This window comes from Gouania willdenowi, chromosome 22 (assembly GCF_900634775.1).
Source record: "Gouania willdenowi chromosome 22, fGouWil2.1, whole genome shotgun sequence".
NCBI classification, from domain to species: domain Eukaryota; kingdom Metazoa; phylum Chordata; class Actinopteri; order Blenniiformes; family Gobiesocidae; genus Gouania; species Gouania willdenowi.
The window spans coordinates 32,645,621-32,672,579 of NC_041065.1; the positions used below are offsets into that span (position 1 = coordinate 32,645,621).

Here is a 26,959-nt window from a genome sequence, read left to right on the forward strand (position 1 = left end):
TCAATGTGTGACCTTAGGTCAAGGTCAGTCTTCTGTTTTTCAACAATTGCCAAATATGTATTGGCTTGTGAATACAGGTCTTGCCTAGTTGTTAAATAAGATTAGATTAGATCAGTGGTTCCCAATCTTTTTTGTCCTGTGTACCCCCTTTGTTTTGTTAAATCATGTGCACCCCCTCTTCAGGTACCTCTCTTTCATATACTTTTTCATTTTCCTCAACCAATAACTGTCTCTCATTGGTTCACAACATTGGTTTGTTAAGGCTTGATCTACAAATGTAAAACAATGAGTGGAATTACTCATAGAATTACTCATCTATTTATATCTGCACTTTATTTTTATTTTTTAAATACTACTTACAGTACCTTACGTAAATACTTGCTGCTGTTTTTTTATCCTGTTTTTTTTATCCTACAATATGAGCCAATACAACGAAATTTCATTCTCATCTGTACTGTAAAGAAATACAATAAAGAAAGTCTAAGTCTAAAGAAAAAAATAAAATACTGATGCAACTTTAATATGATTACTTTAATAGTAAGTAAATAATGTCTCCTTTGTAAAATGTAGCTCATTTGTGTCTTCTATTATCAGAAGTGTGATTAAAATGCCTCTACAGCATAAAATAATCCTGTTTCTATAAATTGCAAGAAAATATAGTATTTTATTAAGCAATGGTACTGTTAGTTTGTGGTGAATTTGTCCAAAAATAGCCTAAAAAGGAGCTATAGGAACATTTCCCAATTATTTTTAAATCTTCCTGAATACCCCCAGCGACGTGCTCCTGTACCTTTTGGGGTACACATACCCCTGTTTGGGAACCAGTGGATTAGATGATGCTGTAGCTGCTTCTATAGCCTGTCCACCGGGCGTTAAAATGACCTCCATGTTTGGGGGCGGCCCTGGGGTCTGACCAGAGTGACTGGGGTCGTGACCCCTCCCTCCCTCCCCTCCTCCACTCCTTCAGTCCTACACCCCCCCCCCCCCCCCTTGTGTGTGTGAAACAATAGATCCAGATGGTAAGGGAATGGACCCCCTGCCCCGCCCCCATCGCCCTCTCCTCACCCTTTGTGTGCTCCCCCCACCTCCCACTTCTCTCTCTTTGTTCACATGGCACAGGGATTCCTGCCAGATTAACCCGTTGCATTCCAGTTTCCTTTGTGTCACCCTCTCTGCCCCTGGCCAGGGTTTGACCTCTAAGGTCAGCTTCTTAAGCAGCGATCAGCGGTTTCACTTCGACGACGTCACCTTTGTTTCCTGTGAACAGCCACAACATTAGAACCTTTCCCTTAAACTTTAAGTTAGTGCTAACATTTACACCCAACATCACATCTTTACAGTAGATCAATAATCATCACAGTTTAGTACTAATGTTCCTCTAAAGCAGTGGTTCTCAACCTTTTCAGCCCCCGACCCCCAAAATAAAGGTCCCAGAGAGCGGGGACCCCCACTGTAGCTGAAGGTGGTTGAACACAGGCATGAACATTGAAGAACAGTCATGTGTAGACAGGACCATCTATAAGGGGGAATAAAGGGGAGAGATTTTTGGGGTCCATCCATAAAGTCAGTAAAATGATGGTCCATTGTTCTATGAATCTGTGATAACCACATTTATTTATTTATTCATCTGAATAATATCCACTGTTATCCAGGAATATTATTATTATAGTCATCTTAAAGATGGAAATAACTAAATTACACAACATAACTAAAAAAAAAAACTAAATACAAAAAAAACACACTTCATGACTCCAAAGAATCACAGAAAATTAAGAAAAACAAATGATTCATGACAAACAGAAGAATTTACAAAACAAGACTCATGATGCACAAAACAACAACAATACAAATATGTACAGAAAAATATTCAAAAATGTTCACAAAACTACAGCAATTACTTCTGAGACACAAATAAACTCATGACCTCCAAAACAACAGAAATACACAAAAAGCAAGAACTGTAACACAAAATTTGCCCCATTGTATATAGTAATTTTAAAGATGGAAATCATTGTTTTAATCAGAAATAAAATGGGTTCAAAGTGACCAAAAATGGTGGAAAAGGTGGTGAAATGGGATTCTAAAAACCACAGAAATTGTTTAAAAGTTGTAATGTATAGTGGACAAAAACAGACTGAAAAAGGGTTCAAAGTGTTAATATTGGAACAATTAGTTTAAACTGGCAAATAATGGGCGACAAATAGTGAATGTGGTTAAATTGGCAAAAATAACTTGTTTTTGTTTCCTAAAAGTTCCGCATTCACACGGCAGCGTTTCCAAAATGATCTGTTTACACGAGACCCTGGGAAACGTCAAAAAACAATGTAGTAAACATACCAGGCCAATAGAATAGAATAGAACTTTAATCAGATCTACAAAGTTCGACCTGAACCAGAATAAAGCTGAGCTCTCTTTAATCCTGAACCCATTACTGACGCTATTCTCATCTGTGCGTGGTGCACACATGTAGGCGAGTTTCTTTAATGACTCAGCTTTATTTAATAGCCACTTGTTCAACATCCAACTGCAAACAGTTTGATGTGATGCTACAGACGCTACCTAGAGGTTTAATGCTGTAACACACACAACTCGGAGAGCTGCTCTCTACATATGTGATGCACACAGCTACACGAGTCCAAAATGAGTCATTTATGCATTATTACAACGTTTATTCATGTACCAGAGGACAGCCTCCATTCACCTCCTCAGCAAACATTAGTGAGTGTTTCTCGCTGTAATCCAAACACATCAGCTGACCATTCATTCACCGTGCAGCGTCTGAGCCCAACCAGTCTGTGTTAAAAAGATAGAAATGAAGCCAAATATTTGTGTTCAGAATCTGGTGCAGACATAAAACACTTCCCCACTGATCCAAGTGATGGTGAAGTAAATCAGCACTTTGTTGTAAAAGTAAAAAGTTAAATTCTGAAGTGTGAAACACACCAACTGTGTTCCTCACTCTGAGGACCCGTTTACACAAGAACGTTTTCATGAAAATGTAAAAGTTTTGGTGCTTGAAAACAGTACAGCTCCTCCCTCCGTCTCTCATGTGCACAGAGGCTGTAGAGACGAACACCAGGTTCAGGAAAATAGCTCTAAGTAGGAGTGCAGCACTGTGATTGTTCCCAAAACATGTATGGGATGTTTTTTCCATTCAGTGTCAGATTGAAATTTAAGTGTGTGTGCGTGTGTGCGCTGCACTGACATTGCGTCGCTCTCCCACAAAGATGTTGAAGTGTGTAAAGAGGTGGTTTGAGACAGTAAGTGTGTGTGAATGGCTAATGAATAGCTGTTAGACATATGCTTGTATGGCACTGTTTGCTGACCTTTGACCTCTCCTCCTCCTATTGCAGTGTATTCTGGGATTTGTATTGTGCAGCTCCAGACCGAAGGGAGACGTGTGAACACTCCAGTGAGGCCAAAGCCTTCCACGACTACGTAAGTGTCTCCATTTGTGTGTGTATTTTTATGAAACACATACAAGGTCAAGTGTGTGAATGCATCCTAAATAAGGCAACAACGAGTTGATAAAATCTATAAACATCGACTATTAAAAGTGTTGTCAATGAATGTCGTGGGATTTATGGTCACTGACCGTGACGCAGAGCTGTTTGATTCACCTGCAGAGATTTGTGGGCAGTGTTTGTGTGCGCGCACCACGAGTGTTTGTGTGTATTTGCAGTGTTTTTGTGTGTGAGCGCACAAGTGTTTGTGTGTGTGCTAGGAGTTGAACAACTTATTGATTTTAAAGGTCGACATTATGTGCATACTAGTCGAGTTGACGTCAACGAGTCGATGACGTCACTAAGATCAGAGTGGCAACCGAGTGCCGCTGTTGTGCCAAAATTTGTGACCCAAAAAAATCTGTGACCGGAGGTGGCGACAGTTCCAACCCCTGTGGCTTCTCGCTGGACATTTACTCCCCCTTCTCCAGTCTCCATTTACTTCAACCACCGCAGTGTCATGTTTAAGGGGGAGTAAATAGCTCCTTAATAGCTACGATGAGGTTTACGCAGTAGCACTGTTCTTCTCTACCGCCAAGAAGCTGCAGCTATCACAGATTTTTTTGGGTCAACTGGTAAACATTTGTCTTTATGACTAAGAGGGGACACATCATTTGAGGCTGAAATGTTGGTTCTGAATTATAAATTGTGGTGTTCTTGCTATTGTCTGCACATGGCACATGTTTAGTTCATGTTAAGATGAGCTGGAGATAAAAGCTCTGATTTTGTTTTTCAAAATTGACCAAATGTTGTTAAATCACGTTAACTCTGTTTCATCATTTTGACCTTTAGAGACTTTATGGGTTATTATCCATCCATCCATCCATCTTCTCCCGCTCAGCCGTTTCCGGGTCGCGGGGGCAGCATCCTCAGTAGGGAGGCCCAGACTTCCCTCTCCCCGGCCACTTCCTCCAGCTCTTCCGGGGGGACCCCGAGACGTTCCCAGGCCAGCCGAGAGACATAGTCTCTCCAGCGTGTCCTGGGTCTTCCCCGGGGCCTCCTTCCGGAGGGACGTGCCCTGAACGCCTCACTAGGGAGGCGTTCAGGGGGCAACCTAATTAGGTGCCCGAGCCACCTCATCTGGCTCTTCTCGATGCGGAGGAGCAGCGACTCTACTTTGAGCCCCTCCCGAATGACTGAGCTTCTCACCCTATCTCTAAGGGAGAGCCCAGCCACCCTACGGAGTTAACTCATTTCGGCCGCTTGTACCCGTGATCTTGTTCTTTCGGTCATGACCCAAAGTTCATGACCATAGGTGAGGGTTGGAACGTAGACCGACCTGTAAATCGAGAGCTTCGCTTTTTGGCTCAGCTCCCTTTTTACAATGACGGACCGGTGCAGACTCCGCATCACTGCAGACGCCGCACCAATCCGCCTGTCGATCTCTCGCTCCATCCTTACCTCACTCGTGAACAAGACCCCGAGGTACTTGAACTCCTCCACCTGGGGCAGAACCTCATCTCCAACCCGGAGAAGGCACTCCACCTTTTTCCGGTCTAGAACCATGGACTCGGATTTGGAGGTGCTGATTCTCATTCCGGCCGCTTCACACTCGGCTGCGAACCGATCCAGTGAGAGTTGAAGGTCACGGTATGTTGGAGCCAACAGGACCACATCATCTGCAAAAAGCAGTGATGCAATACTGAGGCCACCGAACCGGACCCCCTCAACGCCCTGACTGCGCCGAGAAATTCTGTCCATAAAAGTTATGAACAGAATCGGTGACAAAGGGCAGCCCTGGCGGAGTCCAACCCTCACCGGAAACAATTTCGACTTACTGCCGGCAATGCGGACCAGACTCTGACTCCGGTCATACAGGGAACGAACAGCTCCTATTAGGAGGTTCGATACCCCATACTCCCGGAGGACCCCCCACAGGAATCCCCGACGGACACGGTCAAATGCCTTTTCCAGGTCCACAAAACACATGTGGACTGGTTGGGCAAATTCCCATGACCCCTCAAGGACCCTGCTGAGGGTGTAGAGCTGGTCCACAGTTCCACGGCCAGGACGAAAACCACATTGCTCCTCCTGAATCCGAGGTTCAACTATCCGGCGGACCCTCCTCTCCAGTACCCCTGAATAGACCTTACCGGGGAGGCTGAGGAGTGTGATCCCTCTATAATTGGAACACACCCTCCGGTCCCCCTTCTTAAAAAGGGGGACCACCACCCCGGTCTGCCAATCCAGAGGCACTGCCCTCGATGTCCACGCGATGTTGCAGAGTCGTGTCAGCCATGACAGCCCCACAACATCCAGGGCCTTGAGGAACTCCGGGCGGATCTCATCCACCCCCGGAGCCCTGCCACCGAGGAGCTTTTTAGCCACCTCGGCAACCTCAGCCCCAGAAATAGGAGAGCCCACTCTCGGGTCCCTGGGCCCTGCTTCCTGATTGGAAGGTGTGTCGGTGGGATTGAGGAGGTCTTCGAAGTATTCCCCCCACCGATCCACAACGTCTCGAGTCGAGGTCAGCAGCGCACCATCCGCACCATACATAGTGTTGACGGTGCACTGCTTCCCCCTCCTGAGACGCCGGATAGTGGTCCAGAATCTCTTCGAAGCCGTCCAGAAGTCGTTCTCCATGGCCTCACCAAACTCCTCCCATGTCCGGGCTTTTGCCTCGGCGACACGTAATGCGAGATTTTCACTGGGATTATTTACTAAAATATAATACGTTTATTGATCTCCAGAGAAGAAATTCACCTGTTGCAGCAACAACAAAAACTATATACAATTTAAAAAAAAAAAAAAAAAAAAAAAAAAAAAAAAAAAAAAAAAAAAGAGCAGACAGTAAGAACAAAAATAAATGTAATGAAATTAAATAAATAAAATAACGGGCAGAATTGATCGCATTTGTCCATTTATGCAATAAAATAAATGAATTAATTCATTTAATTGCAATAACAAAATATCCATTGCTGTCTTAAAAAGACTGCATTTCTTGTGACACTTTCTAGACATTGAATCAGCAGTTTTCCAGTGACAAAAATACTGTTATTCATATTGGTTCATTTTAAATAAAGAAACAGGGTCAGATAGATTTTTTTTTTTTCTATGTCAGAACTTGAATTTAGTTTTTTTTCTGCCCGTTTTCCACAATCTCAGAAAATGGGAGGTCCTGCATTCGTGATTGGTTAAAAAAAAAGTCTAATAATAGTAACCAGTAACAGAGTGGTTGTAATGGTGTGACAGTGTTGGTCCACTGTGAGGAGAATGTGTAACTGTGTAAATGTCATCATTTCTGACTGACACTGTCTGTCTACAGCCTGTGCTCTGTGGCCAAGATAGTGTGTCATTGTGTGTGTGTGCGCTTTATAGTGTGAGGAGATAATGGAATAGAGTTCTAATCCGGTAATCCCAGCACTGGGCCGAGGCTTAGCCATGGATTTGTGTGTGTGTTTGATTGGGGGTGCATCTTTGGCAGGCGGCCCATGGAACCCCCCCCCCCCCATGTTAACCCTGTGTGTTTAAATGTAGATGAGCTTCTAAAAGTGAAGTGAAGCTTTATTTTGTCTCCAGTCTGAGCTCTGGTTCTGGTTCTGGTTCTGGTTCATCACCAACGATCCAGAGACGACGTGAACTCTGCTTTTAAACACTGATTAATGTTAGTTTGTAATGTGTTTACAGATGTACACAACTGTTTGTTGACTTTAAATATCAATCTTACAGTAGAGCATCCATTTCTGCATCAGTTTACATTGAATTTTTCCATAATCAGAGGTCACCGTTTGCTATTAAACAAACATTATAAATAGAGAAAATCAATGTTCAATGTAATAAATATTTTACTTTGCACCTTATTTTTGGAAAAAAATGCATTGAAAGAAAGGGTATAAATATAATATAAAACTTTATGTTTGTGATTAGATTTGAAGTTGTTGAAAAGATCTGATGTCAAAAAAGTGGGAAAAATGATTTATATATGATATTTTGAAAACACTTTTATGAATGTACCATTTTGGTACCGAAGCTGAAAAAGTGTAAGTTTTTTTTTCAATAAATGCTCATAGCTCTAAAAGTATTAATGCCTCAAAATCAAGGTTTCCATTAATTATTGATCTACTCAAGTCTGTAATAAATTCATAGCAAATGTTCATCTTTGCAAATGATTTTTTGAAAAAAATGAATATCTTGTTTTTCTCATTGGAAAAAATGTGTTTCTATGACAGAAAGGGCATTAAAACATTAAAAGAAATATAATTAAAATATCTATCTATCTATCTATGGTTAGGTCTGGAGTTGTTGAAAAGATCTGATGTGAAAAAAAGGGGAAAAAAAATTATATACAGTGTGTGTATGTATATATATATATATATATATATATATATATATATATATATACACAACATTTTTATGACAGTTTTTTGAAGGGTACCGTTTTGGTACCTGAGGTCACAGAGTCTGACTTTTTAAAGCTGTCTAGAGGTTTAAATAATAGTCACCTACTGTTATTAATTTGACATTTTATATGCTTCAGATGGGATTGTTACGCTGAAATCACACACGATTACATCACAATGGCGACGTTAGCAACATGCTAACCCTCAGCTGCCCATTTAACAGTAAAAAATCCCATAGAAATTTGATATGATCACAAAACATTATTTATGAAACCTTTAATTCCCTCCAACCATAGAATCAGCCTCATGTAAACTGATCACCAGTTTAGCTAATACACCATCAGATAAACCTGTCTTTGTACCAGAGCCTTTTCATATTTAAATATACTCGTAAAAATATGAACAAAAACATTAAAAACTCAGTTCAGATGAAGTACCAAATTCATTTTCAGTCACAGGATAACATGATCACCACTCGATCTGTTACACCTTAGATTTTGAACTGGATCATTGTCTGAATTGGACACATTTGTTAGTTCAATCACCCGTTATAATGGTGAAAATAGTGTAAATGTGAGATTTCGTTCTCTAACATTCATGAGAGGCATTTCGGTGTTGTGGACGATTTTAAATAAATAAACAAAAACAAAAAAGTTTTTTCCCCGTGTCGAAACATTCATCCTTTTTTTAAATCTATTTTTTTTTTTTCCCAACCATTTTCCAAAAGTCACGTTTGAATGAGATCATAATAATCTGAACCGCTTGTTCATCAACACATTAACATATTTTCAGTCACAGGATAACATGATCACCACTTTATCTGCTACATGTTAGATTTTGAACTGGATTATTGTCTGAATTGGACACATTTGTCCGTTGTTTTCCTGTGAAAAATAGCATTTAAATGTTTCAGATTGTGAAACGTGAATTCCATATTTTCCGTGATCACAGAAATCTGAGTCATTATTCACGGCACATTCCTCTCTTGAGCCTTTTTCCTCGTGCATTTCTGCAACTTTAACCTCTGGTTGATGTTGTTTCATCCTCCCACACCTTTTCCATCCATCCTTACCCTATCTTCCCCTCCCTTCTTCATCCAACCCCTCCTCTCTCTCTCTCACTCCTCCATCATCACAATCATTGCTGCTGCTTTTACAAACACAGATTGATTGGCTAATCTAGATTTATTTTCAACGGTAGCTCTGAGAAGACATTGTACACAGCAATAAACAGTGAAGCCCAGTAAACGTAGAGTTGATAACGTAGAATAAATCAGGATTCAAACACAATCCGTGTCTTCATTCATTCATTCGTTTTTCATTATGTAACAAAAACATGAAAAACGAAAAAAAAAAAACACTCATTTGAATTTTGTTTCCAAAACCAAAATGAAAAAACGGAAAATGCCTTGTTTTTCAAATTCAAGCTCTTTTGCTTCGGTACAGAAAACTTAAAATTAACACCTTTATTTGTTTTCTCCATCACCGATTTGCCAAAGTACGTGACCCGGAAGTGAAGCGTTACACATTCTGAGAAATCTTTAGCTCTGCAACACTTAAGAGTCTCTAAATCCTCCTAAATGTCCGTGAGGAGGTTCTGTGTTCAACACCAGCTAAAGTGAAAAGGACACGTTTCTGACGCACAGTTGGAAGCAGCGATCTTATCATGCCGAACTGTCGTTAGCATAGCCGTTAGCGTTGGATGAGAGTACACTTCCGTGTCACGTACTATGGCAAATCGGTGATGGAGAAAACAAATAAAGGTGTTCGTTTTCTGTTTTCTGTACAGAAGCAAAAGAGCTTGAATTTGAAAAACAAGGCGTTTTCCGTTTTTTCATTTTGGTTTTGGAAACAAAAATCAGATAATGAGTGTTTTTTTTTTTTTATTTTTTTTTTTTTATTTTTCATGTTTTTGTTACATAATGAAAAACCAATAATACACAGATTAAACACAACCACTCATTTAGACCACGGGTAAAAAGAAAATATAAATAATCAGGAGTGTTTTTTTTATTTATTTATTTTTACCAAATTAGGACCTCTGATTGCAGAAAAACAGACGGAAATGATCAAATTCACATCCTGAAATGGAAATATTGTTAATAGTATTATTAATTTTGTTTAGTTTTATTTTTTAAACAAAATCAAGCAGAAATTTCAATCAAAATATCAAACATTTACACACAATTAGTTGTGATAAACATGTGGACAGAGAGACGGAAATGAAAAATGTTCTCGTAACATGAGACAATATGGAAATGGTGAGATAACAGAATAAATAATCATGTTTTTAAAAATCAATCACAATCTGTTTTATTGCCAAGTGTAGCTTTTAGACAATACGAGAAATTTGTTTTAATGAAATGGTTCAACAATAAATATAGAGAAAAAAGACGAGAACAAGGATGGCAAAATGAAATAATAATAATAATTATAAAATATAAATAAAGAGTGTTAAGAAAAACAAAAAGTGCAAAACAATTACATTTTCAGATAGTAGGTGATATATACTGTACATGGACATTATATATATTTTTTCTTCATATTTTTTACTATGAATTGTTTGGGCTAGTGTTAGCTTTAGCATGTGTAGCAAAAACACACCGATCTGTCACATGTCGCACTACGTGATCTGAGCATAGTTCTACAGGTGAGAAATATGATATTATTGACGATGATTAACTCCATTAAGTATAATTAGCATGTTTGGCATCAGTTGAGGAAGTTTAACAGCCTGAAATGAGTCTGATTAGAAAAAAAACAACAAAGCGTAAACTTAAATGGAAATGTCTTTAACAGAGTTTTGGGACATTTTGAAGCAGGAAATCTGATGTTGTAAGGATTCAAGTTTTAAAAACACATTCACATGCATCACAAAATAACAGTTTAAATTCCCGCGTGGATGACAACTGTGAAGTGTGTTTTTTAAAGACTCCCCCACCCTGGAATCTGTTTCCTGGAAGTATCAAATATTAAAGCTCTGAACATGCTGCGTCTGCAGGGACTCAAAGCCAACAGTTCCAATCACACACCAGTGTTTTTAAAAAGTCTGAATAAAAACTTAACTTAAATCATGCTAAACAATATGTTTAGGATGTTTAAACTTGCATTATTGTTCAAATAACGACAGTGTAGGCCTCATCGATCATTAAATAATAAATCAAAGATCATTTGGTCCAGTTTTTTAGAAACTATGAATATTTTCTGAACAATTTGATCCCATTTTTGCTTATTTTGACCATTTTTCTACAACTTCACCAAACTAACCATATTTGAACCTTTTTTTTCATCACTTTTTTTGCCATATATTTGCTCCTTTAATGTATTTTGCTACATTACTGTCCATTTCTGACACTTCTACGTCACATTTCAATACCTTTTCTGCACATTTTTTCCACTTTTAAGACATTGTAAGACCCTTTCCACCACTTTTCCACCTAATGTCACATATGTTGACACAGGAAGTACTAAGTGTCTAAATGAGTATGTAGTGTTGTTTACATTAGATAGTATGAATAGATTGAGTAGGTGATAAATACTAGGATGTATACTATCTGGGGACATTCTCTAAGTATGCACAGTGGGCATACTAGTCATACTCAACTGTCCCATGATGCATTGGGAGCTGAATATAAAATGGTCCTTGGACGAGCTTCAAGCTAAAAATCAAACACTCCCTTTTCAAAATAAAAGCATCTCTTGTCTTCTTTTAGGTTTTTTTTTTATTTTTTAACTCTTTTGTGAATAGGACTCTTATTTTGAAGTTAACAGGATGTTTAGTCAGTAGCACAGTGGAGGGTCCCTGTAAATGTGTGTGTATATAGTATATACTAGACATTATATACTCAGTGAGTTTGTAGTGCAGAGTACGTTAGTGGGACATTTACATCACAGCCACAGTCTTTGAAATATTTAAAGTTTGTTCAGATCTGTCTACAGGACTCCACATCCCATAATGCAATGCACTTAACTTCACCAACAAAGTCAATTAGAGAGACTTTACAGTGGAGATAAAAATAAAATTTTTAAGCAGTCATTTTAACATTTTATATCTTTTTATTTTGGTCTCCAGCAGCTATAGCCAGAGTTGGGATCAATTACATTTTTCAGCTAAAATGACCTTTTCAATTACCCATGTTCAATTACAATTCATTCACGATTACAGTTACCTGCTTTTTTTTTTCAATTACAATTAAATAACAATTTTTATCCTCAAAGTCAATTACAATTACGTTCTCAATTACTAAAGTTCAATTACAATTAATCACAATTCCTAAGCCTGAAAAAAGTAACCTAATAAAAGTTAACCTTCCTCGTGTGTTAGCTTCCCGTTAGCATCTCTAATGCTAACGGGTCCTAAATCAGCTGTAAAATACATGTTTTATAATTATATTTGTAATTGAGCCTAACTCTGACTGTAAGTCAGTGACTCTGTGACGGTGTCCTGTCCCTTTAAGGAATGCAGGTCCAACATCTTCACTCGCTTTGGTTCTAAAGCTGCTCATGTTCCTGGTTGTTGTTGTTGTTGTAGATCAGTGGTTCAAGTCCCCCCTTATGTTCAATTCTATGAAGAAATTAACTATAGATCATAATGATGGAATGATTGAGTAAAAACACACATTATAAAGAATCCAACATTGTAAATAAGTGAATGAAACACTATTTAGTGCCTCATGAATAGATTTATTTCTATAGTTTTTTTCATTATTTCTGGTCATTTCCCTCCTGATGTGGAACCAACACTGACCTTTGTTTTTTTAGTTCATGTTCTAATCAAGATCATTTCTATCATAATTTTGTGTATTTTGTTGTCATTTGTCTGTTCTTTTTCCTATTCAGTATATTTTTCTCTTACTTTGTGTGTTTTTGGTGTCGTTTGGTTGGTTTCTCTGTTATTTTTGTGTATTTTTCTCTCGTTTAATGTCTTTGTTGTCGTTTTTTGTGTTGCTGGTAATGGTACTTTTCTCCCTTAGTGTGTTTTTATTGGGTTTTTTTTTGTGTATTTTGTTGTCGTTTGTCTGTTCTTTTTGTTATTCAGTATATTTTTCTCTTATTTTGTGTGTTTTTGTTGCCATTTTTGTGAGTTGCTGGTAATAATTAGTATGATTATCATTTTTAACTAAAACTAAACATTTAAAACCCCATATATTTTTACGTTTTCATTTGTTCATTTTCCTCTCTCTCTCTCTCTAGTACCCCCTGTAGTGCCATCGCGTACCCCCATTTGAGAAACACTGGTGTAGAGTGCGTAGTGGTGCTTTCATGTGTTGTGCGTGTGCTGTCCTGTTGTGTTCGTAGCAAACATAAACAATGTTTAGACTGGACTGACAAACGAGGCTGTGTGTGTGTGTGTGTGTGTGTGTGTGTGTGTGTGTGTGTGTGTGTGTGTGTGTGTGTGTGTGTGTGTGTGTGTGTGTGTGTGTGTGTGTGTGTGTGTGTGTGAGGTGAGTGTGTCTGTGTCTGTGTGTGGGAGGTGTGTGTGTGTCTGTGTGTGTGAGGTGTGTGTGTGTGTGGGTGTGTGGTGTGTGTCTGTGTGTGTCTTTCTTTCTTTCTTTCTTTCTTTCTACCGGTCAAGGAGACGCTGATGAAGTACACACACACTCTCTCTCTCCTCCCACTATTTATGCGTGTGTCTTCATGGCAGTGAAAGGTATCAGGGCGGGGGTCAATAATGCGTTGAGCACTATTGATTGGTCCAGTCTGTCCAATGAGAGATGAGCAGAGGGAGGATCAATACAGCCAATCAGATCATTAGTCTGCTGTTCCAACATGGATTATTAATCACGGGTCGTTTTGTAGCCAGCTGACTCCTCCTCCTGTCCTGTGATTGGGTGCTTGGTAGATCAAGGGTTTGCATGTTCTCCCTCTGATGATGATGATGATGTTGTGCACGTGCTAATACAGCTTCTTTCTTCAGTAACCAAAACATTTGTGTTGGTCTTTAAAGTCAGTCCCGCCAAAATGTCAGTTACCACACGCAAAATCTGATTGATATGAAGACTTTCTCATTTTTTTCCATGTTTAGATACTTTACTGGTTAATAAATGTCCTGAACTCATACCAAACATGATAAATAGGGTTAATAGAGTCAGTTACTGTTAATAATGTAACATTTTATATGCTTCAGATGGGATTCTGCACTGAAATCACGTCACATTAGCTACGTTAGCCACATGCTAATTCTCGTTTAAAGGAAAAATCACATAAATATGTGTGATATGATCCCAAATTTATTTATAAAACCTTTAATTAACTCCAACCAGAGAATTACCCTCTTGTTTTACACCACGTGTCAAACCCAAGGCCTGCGGGCCAAATCCGGCCCTTTGGTGCATCCAATTTGGCCCGCAGGAGAAAGTCAAAATAACAGAGAAGACATGAATCATTGTATAAATGAAACTCAACAATATTTGCAGGTTCTCACAGTTTTCCTGGTACTTTGGATGAAAAAAACGCTAAATTTCTTACAAAATTCTTCAATTTTCCTCAAATGATTACATAATATTTTCCTTAATTAAAATGAAATTGTGCACAAAATTAAGGACATTTAAAGTGGAGACCCTGCTGGGACTGATATCTGTCACTTTTTGGTTGGTTTCTTACATATTTAGTATTTCATGTAAACGCAGATGTTTAAACTAGAGCACAATAATGTTGTAATTACTGGTTTTCTCTTCCCGCATAAAATGAATTTCTGGGATTGAAAAGGAAACAGTTGAGTGTGTGTGAATTAAAGCTGAAGAAACAGTGGTGGATCCTCAGGCCAGATGGTTTTCATAATGTCCAAACTCATATTACATCTACCTTCTTCTTCTTCGCTGGTGGTGACAGAACTCCGTCTTTTAGTTTGGATTCATTGAAGTTGGAGAATTCCCGAGCAGATTTCTTCATGTGACGGAGTGATGATGGAGAAACAGGAACGTCTCTTCCTCTGCGTGTTCTCTCCTTCTCACACTGCTCTCACTGGAGCGGGGGATTGCCAGGGGGACAGAGAGGACCTGTCGCCATGGCAACAGCTTCTGCAAGCTGCTGACACCCAACTGGGGGTGGGGGGGGGGTTGTGGTGTGTGTGTGTGTGTGTCACACAACGAGGTGAAAATATCGAGAGGGAAGGGGGGGGTATCCGACCTCGTATCGTCCCCTGGGACTCAGCGGCGTGCTCACGTTCACTTCCACAATTAGCATAACGATAGGGGGAGGTGTGTTTAAGTGACTCCCTCCCCTGGGTCCTAAAGCCCCTCCCCTGTGTGCCTTCTTCCTGCACTGCATGAGCCTGTGATGCAACTCTTTGTGTGTGTGTGTGTGTGTGTGTGTGTGTGTGTGTGTGTGTGTGTGTGTGTGTGTGTGTGTTGTGTGTGTGTGTGTGTGTGTGTTGTGTGTGTGTGTGTTGTGTGTGTGTGTGTGTGTGTGTGTGTGGTGTGTGTGTGTGTGTGTGTGTGGTCTTACTGTAAGCACTGTGGACATGAATCTGACAACACCAGTATATCTTATTACCCCTTTCACTTTTCCACTGCACTTTAATTGTTGAAGAGCGTGAAGTGAGTTAGCGCCTATGCCGCTGTGCTAATTTAATTAGCATTAGCTAAGCTTGTTTGGTTGAAAAACGTCTGCATTTGCTCACCCCTAAACGTGTTAAATGACATCATCTAACACGGATTCACCTTACTCAGCACTTTAACGCAGTTCAGGTTCAGATGAGTTTTGATTTATCTGAATAATATCCACTGTTATCCAGGAAGTTATTATTATTTGGGCCATAGTAGATGGTCCATAGTTTAAAGATGAATCATTGTTTTATCATAAATAAAATGGGTTAAAAGTGATCAAAAATGGTGGAAAAGATGATGAAATGGGATTTAAAAAAACTACAGACAATTGGTTGAAAGACAAAAACAGACAGAAAAAGCGGTAAAAAAGGTTCAAAGTGTCAATATTGGCTTAAAAGTTTCAAATAGTTAGTTTAAACTGGCAATAATGGGCATGACAAATGGTGAATGTGTTTAAAATTGGCAAAAATAATCATGAAATATGGTGGAAAAAAAAAGGTTAAGTGACAATAATGGGTAAAAATATGTGATATTAGCAAGAAAGTGGTGGAATGGGTTTATAAGTGCTGAACATGTCTTGAAAGTGGAAAAGTGGAAAGAATGCATTAAAATGCATTAAAAGGAGCAAAAATAATGCAAGAAAAAGTGATGAAAATAGGTTAAAATGTGACAAGTTTGGTGTAGTTGGAGAAAAAGGGTAAAAATAAGCAAAAATGGGCTGAAATTATTCTTGTTCTTGAACTGACCCCAAGGTTGAGGAGCTTTAAACAATTGTTACAAAATTATCTTAAAAACTCTCCACAAATGGAGCCACTTTAATTTCTAAAGAAAAACCTCTGTCTAGACCTGATAGCTTGTATTTAGTAGACTGCTGCTACGCTGAGTTAGCCCTGTTAGCTGTGTGTTAGCCTAGCATCATATTCTGAGAAGTGACCATGGATGAAAGAGTTGATAGCATTGATAATGTGCACGGTCAAAACGCTAACGCTGCTGGATGACTAGAGCATTTAACAGCCTTATTCAGGGCTCTTGTTGTGAAAGGCTGGAAGTGGAAGTTGAGCAGTTAACTTTATAACAACAATAAAAGGGGGATGAGAGTCTTTTTCTAGCTAATTCTCTATTTGAGTTTGTTTGTACCACAGGAAGTTGCTCTAATAATCAGGAAGTACAAAGTCCAGGAATAATGTGGCTAAAGTTTATGTTCTCAACCTTGGGGTCAGGACCCCATTTGGGGTCGCGAGGCACTGGGAGGGGGTCGTCAGATGCCTTCAAGAAACTAAGAATATTTTTCTTAAACAATTTCAGCCCATTTTTGCTTATTTTGTACCCATTTTCTACAACTACACCAAACTCACCATATTTTAACATTTTCATTCCATCACTTTTTTTTTGCCATATTTTTGCTCCTTTTAATGTATTTTTGCTAAATTACTACCCCATTTCTGACAGTTTTACAATCACATTTCAATGACTTTTCCACACATTTTTTTTTTTTTTACAGACATGTTCAGCACTTATAAACTATTTACACCTAATGTCACATATTTTTACCCACTATTGTCACTTTTAACCAGTTTTCAACCATATTTCATGATTTTATTTTTTTTGCCAATTTAACCTCAATTCATAATTTGTCAGTATTTGCCAGTTTAAACTAATTGTTCCAATATTGACACTTTGAACCCTTTTTACCACTTTTTCTGTCTGCTGTTAGCCACTCTAATTTCTGTGGTTTTTAGAATCCCATTTCACCACATTTTCCACCATTTTGGGTCACTTCTTACCCATTTATTTCTGATTAAATCACATCTTTAAGATGACTATAATAATAATAATAATAATAATATAATAATATAATAATTGTTCCTGGATAACAGTAGAATATTATTCAGATGAATAAATAAATGTGGTTATCACAGATTCATAGAACAATGGACCATCATTTTACTGACTTTATGGATGTTCAAATGAACACGTGACACTATAACATGTGGTTTGGTGATTATTCTACACAAAGTTTTGTGTAAAGATGGTTATTAATCAATTATTACTCATATTATTTGATATGTTGTGTGTTTCTTTTCTCTATTTACTACTGTAAACATTGTATTTCCATGTGTATGTAATATCAATAACTGGTGATGTTATGAACAGAATGTGTTTGTTATTGTGGAGGTGAATCCAAGTCTAATCCTAATCCTCCACACATCCAGTTTTCATAAAAACATGTTTATAATAACATGTCTTTAAACAAAGGTCGTTTCACGTTCCTCTCATCCTGTAGAAATAATAATAATAATGTTTGTTTAATAGTATCAATGACACTGAAATGAACAATAAGACTTTACATGACTAGTTGAGGCTTTGATAATAACTTTACTGAGGAGGTAGTTGGTTCTATTGCAGGTGCACACACTGCCCCCTACAGTATTCTGTGAGCTATTACACCATCACTGTCTGAGTTATCTAATGGTAATCTGTGTGTGTGTTTCAGAGTGCAGCAGCAGCCCCCAGCCCAGTGATGGGCAACATGCCCCCCAATGACGCCATGCCAGGCGGCCCCATGCCCCCAGGCTTCTTCCAGGTATGACACCCCACACTCCCACCCCACTCCCACCTCCCCCCCGTCACCGTCCACATCACAAACCTGCTCATGTTTTCTTTCCTCAATACATATGATTTCCCTTCAGAACAAAACAACATTGTTTCCTCCGCCCTCACTAAAATTTTACACATTATTCTGTGACTTGTTCCAAACTGATCGGAAAATTAGTTGGTGTAATAACAATAATAATAATATAATAATAATAATAATAATAATAATATAATAATAAGAAACTGCAGGAGATGATTTTTTATTTTATCAAATAAAGACAAAGTTTATGCCTCATTTGCTTGGAAAAAATATATAAGTTAATTTTCATCTCCACTATAAACACTCGTTAATTGACATTGTGTTTGGTGCATTGCATTGTGGGATGTGGAGTCCTGGAGACAGATTTCTGGTGTTTCTTCTCCAGACGAGGACAGTGATTGGTTTCGACTGCATTTTTGTTCTCGTTTGTTCCCAGTATTCCTCAACATAAATGTACAAATAAAAAATACACAAAACAACAGCAAACGTACAGTTAAAAAGGACCAAACAATGACAAAAGCACGGAAAAATAATATCCAGATATGCTAACTGAACTCCAAAACCAATACGAAATTATTACATAAAAATACGAGTATAAAAATGTATAAAATTACAGAACACCTGGTCTACAGGACTCCACATCCCTCAATGCAATTCAACAAATGTTTCCAACACCGTGTCAATAAGAGAGAGTTTACTTTTGATATCAAAACTAACATTTCAATCAGCAATTTAAAGCTTTTTAAAGCAAATAATCTTGATTTTAATTGCTCAACAAAGTGACACTTTATCTGATCAAAGATCGTCTCCAAAGTTTTAAAAGTGTTTGCTTTGGAATCATTTCAGATTCTTAAATAGTAAACGTCTCAATATAAAGAGAGAATTAAAAGTTTATTAGATAAATAAAGAAAGACTTTGATTTTCAGTATCAAAGGCCAGCGATTGATCATTTCCACTGATTTGGTCTTTGAACTTTATTCTGATAACTTCACACTTCCTTTCGTTGCACTTGTGGTTCCCAGTTGTTCCCAGTTGTTCCCAGTTGTTCCCAGTTGTTCCCAGTTGTTCCCATTGGTCGGTGGCTTTGCTTCATTCATCCCTTTTCATCACTCGTTCATCTGTATTTCTGTCTCTGTGAAGGGATGAGTGTTTAGCGTGTGGCCACACACACACACACACACACACACACACACACACACACACACACACACACTCTGTAACAGACAGTTGGTTTCAGATCACTGCTGAGGATGAGGATGGTTCTGATGAAGGTGGTGGAGTGTTCATGAGGCGACTCGTGAGAGGACAATAGTGAATAAGCAAAGGGAGGGAAAGGGTGGGGGTGGACGCATGGAGGGGCTATTTTTAACACTGCTGGGGGGGGGGGCTGTATGAACGTCTGCCCTTCGTCATCTCGCTGTAAGAAACACTCGACATCCATCGACTCATTTATCTGAACAAACTCATGTTAGTGCAACAATGGACGGTGATGATACAGGGACGTTATAAACACTGTAGAACACATGTCAAACTCACGGCCCCGGGGCCAAATCCGGCCCTTCAGCGCATCGGATTGGGCCCGCTGTGAAAATGAGAGAGAAGACTTGAATCATTGTGTAAATGATCAAATAAATCAGTTGTAATTTGTTGTTGAAAGAACTCAGAAAAAAATCCTAAAACCTGCAAAATGTCCTGAAATTAAATAAAAATTGGTTAAAAATAAATAATTAAATAAATAAAAGGACATGTAAGTGTCATTGATGCTGTTCATACTTTGTCTAATTTATAGGTGGAAGAGCAAACTTGGGCACATTAATGTTGAATTACTCGTTTAATTGTCTAATTATTTCAAACCATTTCTGTTAAAAAATCCCTCCTTTTAGACGATTAACCCGTGCACTGGGTCAAGAGCATTTGAAACGATTTATTTCTCCTCGTGTTATTAGCACTCGTTAATTTGTCACAGACTAAATGAGCTTTTAGCAAAACTCAGAGTCGGTGTGGGAAAAAGATGCTTTTACTGATGAAAAAACTAAGAATTCTGTTAGTTTAGGGCGTGAATAATGTCAATAATTTACTTTAAACTAATTGATTGTCATTGACGATCACAATCTAAATGTATAATTTTTTTATGTCATCTTTATTTTTTACTTAAAACTGCTTTTCCAATTAATACATCTATTATCATTTGCTCAAAACAAAAAATTCCACTCAATCTGCACTGGAAACTCTCCCTGACATAATTGGAATAGTTTCCTGCAATGCATTGTGGGATGTGGAGTCCTATAGACAGATTTCTCTTGGTTCTTCTCCAGACGAGGACAGTGATTGGTCCGACTCCATTTTTGTTCTAGTTTATTAAGAGACATTCACTTTCTGCAATATCTGCTTTACCATGAGAGGTACTGCTGATGAGCATCATCTACAAAAAAAAAGGCTTCAAACACACTTTGGAAAACCTAGAGCCTCTGATTTCCTTTTTTTTTTTTTAATTTCCCCAATTCTGTTAGAAGTTTACTTCTCTAATAATCACATCATTACAGGCTGTTCATTTCCTCTAAAAAATGCCAACATGCTTCATACACATTTATTCACAGTAGAAATGTTAGCTACACATGCTAAAGCTAACATTAGCCCACTGTTTTACAGTGAAATTTGATGGAGGAAATGTGTGATTATTGTTGGTGAGGGTTTAGTTAATGTTACATTTCAAAAGGTGAAATATGTCTTTTTATTTCTTATTATGTCAGATTTTGTGCAATAATTGACATTTTTCTCTCTCTGTCCACACGTTTACGAGTTGTGTAAATGTGTGATATTTTCCCAAACATACATGTGAGGATATATTTAGTGTCAGGTCATTTTAGCTTATTTTTTGTTTGAAGATAATAAATAAAATAATATTGTTACCATTTCTGTTTCTGGAAGTAAATTCCCTATTTTCCGTACGTTTTTCTGCCATCACAGAAAATCCGAGACTCTAAAAACATCACTTTAGTAGTTTTTTTCTGCTGCTGTTTCCAGCTGTTGCTGCCTGTCCCGTTGCTTTAATAAATACAAACACTGCCCCCATGTGGTTGAAAGGATCAATACTAACTGATCCCCCCCCATTTATTTCTGATTGGTTTGTTCTTATAAGTCGCTGCACGGGCCGACATTTCTTCACCTTTTCCTTGAACTAAAAGTTTTCCACTAACAACCCCATGCCCCCCCTAACCCCCCCTTCCTTCCTCCATCATCTTTAACTCTGATTGGCTGACTCCTCCAGGTGCAAACCCCCCCCACCCCCACCCCACTCTGATGTCACTTTCTTTCTTAAAGGGGACCGCCCGGCTCTCAGCAGTCCCCCCACGCACAGCCCCCCCCACACAACCCCAACAACCCCATGATGGGACCCCACGGCCAGGTAAGACCCTAAAAACACTCTGCCTATGTTTTTGACCCCCCTCCCACCCCCCCACCCCCCAAGGCTCTGGTGCTGGTTCCTTCTTGTAGACGAGCTCTGACGGTCCCCATGTGGGATGAATAATTCACTCCGTGCCCCTCCCCCGTAGCAGCTAGTGGGGGGTTGCACGCTTATCTTCTCCTACACACACACGCACACACGCACACACACACACACCTCCCTCCCTCCCTCCCTCCCTGGTTCTTGCACCTCATAAATAATCCAGGAGAACGGCGCCATAAACACATCACATGCTACACACTTAGCTTAGCTTTGTGTTAGTGCTGACGGGCCATGGACAGTCGGGTGGTGGTAATCCACATCAGTAGCTACGACTGGCAACAGTGCAGGTTTCTGGTTTCCTTTTCGTGTGGACAGACACGCTTCCGCTAAGCGGGCCGACCACAGGGGGCATCGTCTGAGCGCGTGCAGGCAGGGAGCCCTGTGGGACACACACACACACACACACACACACACACACACACACACACACGTGCGCGCCTGTGCCACTGGTTTTTCTGGGACACTTCCTGGATGTGTTGTTTATCTTCATTGTGTGACCACGCTGTGTTCATCTGTGAGTCCTCACACCAGGGTTGGAATCAATTACATTTTTTATTTACAATTACATCTTTGATTTTTCATGTTCAATTACAATTCAATTAGGATTACGATGACTGGCATTTTTTCAGAAATCAGAAAAGTTTTTATTCAGTACAGTTTAAAAACAATACAAGGAATTTCATTTGGTGGGTGTTTTTTTCCAATTAAAATTACAATTATTTTTCCCTTGAAAGTCAATTACAACTGTGTTATCAAATAACTAAAGTTCAATTACTATTAATCCCAATTACTGAGCCTTTAATAACGTAACCTTCCTCTTGTGTTAGCCTTCTGTTAGCATCTCCAATGCTAACGGCTGTAAAATACACTAATAAATATAATCTATCATCTAATTAGTTTCTCATACCTTGGTTTCATTGTTAGGTTTCCTAATCAATGAATATATTGGTATTAATATTTATGTTGTGGGTGATTTATATTAATTAAGAGAAGTGACGGGTAGTGGTAAAAGTTAATATGAAACATATTTTATTATTTGGTAACTACATTTGTTTTGCATTTAATTAAATTGTAATTGACAGTTTTTATTGAATTTTCATGGCAATTACAATTACAAAGTCAATTATCTGGACTAAATTCCAACAGCAACAGATGTTTTCAATTACAAATACAATTATAATAAAAATTAAAAAAGATGTATGTTAGTTTATCGTATCGTATTGTATTTTTTTTTTTACTGTAATGTGTGCACTTGTATTTAATCCTTATTTAATTAAACGGTCTTTTACCGAATTATGTACGGTTTTTTTTCCCCCTTTTGTTTTCTTCTTGTTTAGTGTTTATTTTTTTAAATTTTGTAATATTTCTTGATCCTCTGACACGTGTAATTTCCCCCTGAAATAAATAAAGTATTTCTGATTCTGATAATGACATCATAATTATTATTAAGTATAAATTATGTGAATAAAATTATAATTGACCCCAACCCTGCCTCACATTCAGCTGGGATTCAAACCCTAACCTCTCTCTCTCTCTCTCTCTCTCTCTCTCTCTCTCTCTCTCTCTCTCTCTCTCTCTCTCTCTCTCTCTCTCTCTCTCTCTCTCTCTATCTCTCTCTCTCTCTCTCTCTCTCTCTCTCTCTCTCTCTCTCTCTCTCTCTCTCTCTCTCTCTCTCTCTCTCTCTCTCTCTCTCTCTCTCTCTCTCTGCAGCCGTTCATGTCTCCGAGGTATCCCGGTGGACCACGCCCCACGCTGAGAATGCCAAACCAGGTACGCACTGGGTCCACCGCTCCAGCTGTGATTATTATTTATTATTTAAGTGTTTATTTATCTGTTGATGTTGTTTGTTCTCAGCCTCCAGGGGGGATCCCAGGTTCTCAGCCTCTGCTGCCAAACAGTTTGGACCCAACGAGACCGCAAGGTGAGGCTGGAGAGCGTATCAATATGAAATCAACACTAACCGTACATACTGTAGGGGTTATTTTGTAGCGTTTGAATGTTAGGAAAAGTCTTGATCAAGTGATTTTACTCATAACACATCAGAGAACTGATTTATTTATTAACCAATGAGTTACAGATATTTGAACCTTAAACAGAAAAATATTCCAAGATTTAATTAAATAAATAAATCATAATTTAGGAGAGCTGGAGAAATAAATTAAATGAATCCAATAAAAAACAAACACGAGTTACTTTTACACATGATTGAATAGAACAATAGAAACGATTTATTTATTTTTCTTGGCATGAAAAAGTAAAAAATAAATAAGGAAAAGAGAAAAAAAAAAAACAAAAAGGATAAAAAAAAAAAAAGGGGAAACAATTGAGCGTTAATGGACTGCTTGTATTTGTTTATATCTATGAATTTAGATGTAGGCTCATATAATCTGATACTCTGTTTCCTGTTATCAAACTAGTATCAATATATCAATGTGGCTAATTAAATAGCTTCCTAATAGTAAAGATTAAGTGTGATATGAAGCATCCTGTATGTGAGGTGTGGGTGTGTCTGAGCTCCAGATTAAATCTAAACAATCCAATGAGATTATGGACTTTTAGTCTGTAGAAGCTTTTCATGGATCACTTTAGAGAGCACGTGCGTGTGCGCGACTGTGTGTGTTTGCCCTGCAGGTCATCCTAACATGGGAGGACCAATGAGAATGAACCCTCCTCGAGGGATGGCCATGGGCCCCCAGGTACCACACTGATGATGATGATGATGATGATGATTAACACTCTAAAGGGTTAATGCTGTGCCTCACTGTGGTTCTCCTGTGTGGTTCTATCAGAACTATGGTGGCATGAGGCCCCCTCCTAACTCCATGGGTGGACCCATGCCTGGAATGAACATGTCAGTGATTCTCAAAACGTTTTCCTCTTAAAATAAAGTCTAAAGCAGCTTCTTTTCTTTAGTGTTTATATATTTAAATGTAGTTGTTGACTGATGTTTGTGTCCTCAGGGGTCCTGGAGGAAGAGGGCCGTGGCCTGGACCCAACGCTAACTCTGTGAGTCACGCTTCCACACTACAAGCTAACAGTGACCAATAGTGAACGTTATAAACTGAAACACTTAAAGTCTGTGTAAAGCAGGAATTAATGTGTGTTATGAGTTTGTCATGTCACAGAAAGATCACTGTTTATAAAATCAGGTCTCAAAATCATGTAAAAACAAGCACTTCTCTCTGCTCTGAAACACTGGGGGCGTGTCAGTTAGAGGCGCTGGAACCACGCACGGGAAGGGCGCCGCCTCCGTGTACTTTTTCTATGGGAGAGAGCAGTGTGAAAGTGGCTCCAGCGTCGACACTGCTTCTCCCATTGGTTTTCCTAAAGTGCTCGGATCGGGCCGGACGATGTGTCAGCAGAAAGGTCTGCTCCGCCTCAGTCCGAATATGTTCATCTCTCCCGGGTAGAGTCAGAACTGTGTCCGCTAGAGGCGAAACACACAATGGAGGTGTAAAAAAGTGCTAATTACGTTGAAAATGTGGCACCAGTTGATGCGTTTTATTCCCGAGTCCCAATATGTGGTTTGTTTTCAGCTAAGGGCCGAATCGCACCCTCTGGAGGCCTCAGAAGTTTGGTGTGCTTCGGCAGCAGGGGCGGGTTTTTGCCAACGATGGCTATGTTACATAACGCAGCTATGATTTCTGACCCGCCCATTAAATCCTGAACACAGAAATTTGAAACCCAGTTTGTGAAACCTAGCTCCATAATTACATTCTAAATGTTTGAAAGGCTTTTTACATGTTTTAAGGAAAACATTAATGAGCGTTTTAATGTGTTTAGAAGAAAATGGCTGAATTTGCTTCACACAGACTTTAAGTGTAGATCAACAATAAAGTTGCACAACACCAGACTTTCACAATAAAACCATTGAACAGAAATGACGTTGACACTCTCTGACTCTCCTATTGGTCGGTTCTCTGTCCACCTGTAGATAGCATACTCTTCATCGTCTCCAGGAAACTACGTGGTAAGTACCAGCTTCATCTCTTTGTTGCTTATTTTTTTTCTTCCTCTCTTCTGTTCTTTTTTCCCTTTTTCCTACTTTTTTCTTTTAATTTTTTCTTTACTCATTTTTCACTAATTCCCCCATTTTTCCCCTTTTTTTCCCCATTTAATCCCTTTTTTTAAAAATGTTTCCACCCTTATAGAATTTTTTTTTGCCTTTTTCCATTTAATCGTGACGTTCTTCTCTTCTCTGATTGGTCCTCAGGGTCCTCCGGGGGGAGGCGGTCCTCCAGGAACGCCCATCATGCCCAGCCCAGGTGGTGCGTCACCCAATCATCACACCTGTGTCTCCCATCTCTCTCTCCCCCATTGTGCGTGTGTGCGTGTATGTGTGTGCGTGTATGTGTGTGTCCCAACCCAGTCTTCTCATCCATCTGCTGTTTTTAATGAACTTCCTGTCACTAACCAGTTGATGTTTCTCAGATTCCACAAACTCCAGTGAAAACATCTACACCATGATGAATCCCATCGGACCAGGAGGAAACAGACCCAACGTGAGTCTTTAGGTCTTCAAAAAACTTTGATTCGCAACACGAGGCGCTCACTTCCTGCTCTTTCTCACCAGTTCCCAATGGGACCGGGGCCTGACGGGCCAATGGGAGCGATGGGCGCCATGGAGCCACATCACATGAACGGATCACTAGGTCAGTTGTGTGTGTGTGTGTGTGTGTGTCTGCGTGTTTGTGTCTGCGTGTGTGTGTGTGAACATGACCTTTGACCTCTGTGTGTCTCTCTGTTCAGGATCTGGAGACATGGACGGGCTTCCAAAGGTGAGTCCCACCACCCAGTCCATGTGTTACTGGGACCAGTTCATGGTTTCACCCCTGTATCTTCTCTCCCCCCAACCCCCCACAGAGCTCTCCAAACAACATGGGGGGAATGAACAACCCCCCAGGGACGCCGAGGGATGACGGAGAAATGGGCGGAAACTTCTTGAACCCATTCCAAAGTGAAAGTGTGAGTATAGAGGGAGGGAGGGACGTCCCACAGCCTGATGAGCTTTCCACCCCCCTTCCCCACCACCCTACCCCCTCAACCAGTGAAGCAGTGGGAGAATGCAAGTAGAGAGGCGTTCCAACATGGATACATCTCAGTTAGGGCTGGAATGAAGTACATTCAGACGAACGGCAGAGGGACAAAAACTCCATATTTCGTCCAATCAGTCGCGATGTTAGAGCCTCAGATTTTCTGTGGTCACAGAAAACAGTTGGAAAGAACAGATTTAATGTTCTGGAACGGAAAGAATCAATCCGACTAGTTTTTTTATGCTCTTTATTTAAAATCATGACACAGTAAGGCCTCACATTGCATTGTGGGATGTGGAGTCGTGTAGACGGAAGCATAGAAGTGTTTTTATTTTGATCTTACTGTGATTTCTTTTTCTTTTTCTTCTTTGTCCTCTTCGTCTGTTCTTCTTTT

The 26,959-nt window shown here is 39.3% G+C and overlaps 1 protein-coding gene across 3 annotated transcripts in view; it reads left to right on the forward strand.

The window, feature by feature from the left end:
• Positions 1-26,959, forward strand: part of LOC114456080 (single-stranded DNA-binding protein 3) — a 43,892-nt gene that overhangs the window by 15,201 nt on the left and 1,732 nt on the right. The window contains exons 4-17 of one of the 3 annotated variants that reach the window (XM_028437603.1): positions 3,354-3,438; positions 17,884-17,973; positions 21,347-21,430; positions 23,243-23,302; positions 23,387-23,453; positions 24,164-24,228; positions 24,322-24,383; positions 24,493-24,538; positions 25,467-25,502; positions 25,746-25,797; positions 25,964-26,034; positions 26,106-26,184; positions 26,282-26,310; positions 26,396-26,497. In XM_028437603.1, the coding sequence (XP_028293404.1) occupies positions 3,354-3,438; positions 17,884-17,973; positions 21,347-21,430; positions 23,243-23,302; positions 23,387-23,453; positions 24,164-24,228; positions 24,322-24,383; positions 24,493-24,538; positions 25,467-25,502; positions 25,746-25,797; positions 25,964-26,034; positions 26,106-26,184; positions 26,282-26,310; positions 26,396-26,497 (928 nt within the window). Of the gene's footprint in view, positions 1-3,353; positions 3,439-17,883; positions 17,974-21,346; positions 21,431-23,242; positions 23,303-23,386; positions 23,454-24,163; positions 24,229-24,321; positions 24,384-24,492; positions 24,539-25,466; positions 25,503-25,745; positions 25,801-25,963; positions 26,035-26,105; positions 26,185-26,281; positions 26,311-26,395; positions 26,498-26,959 lie in introns of all 3 variants that reach the window. The other 2 variants (XM_028437602.1, XM_028437604.1) reach the window with 2 other exon arrangements.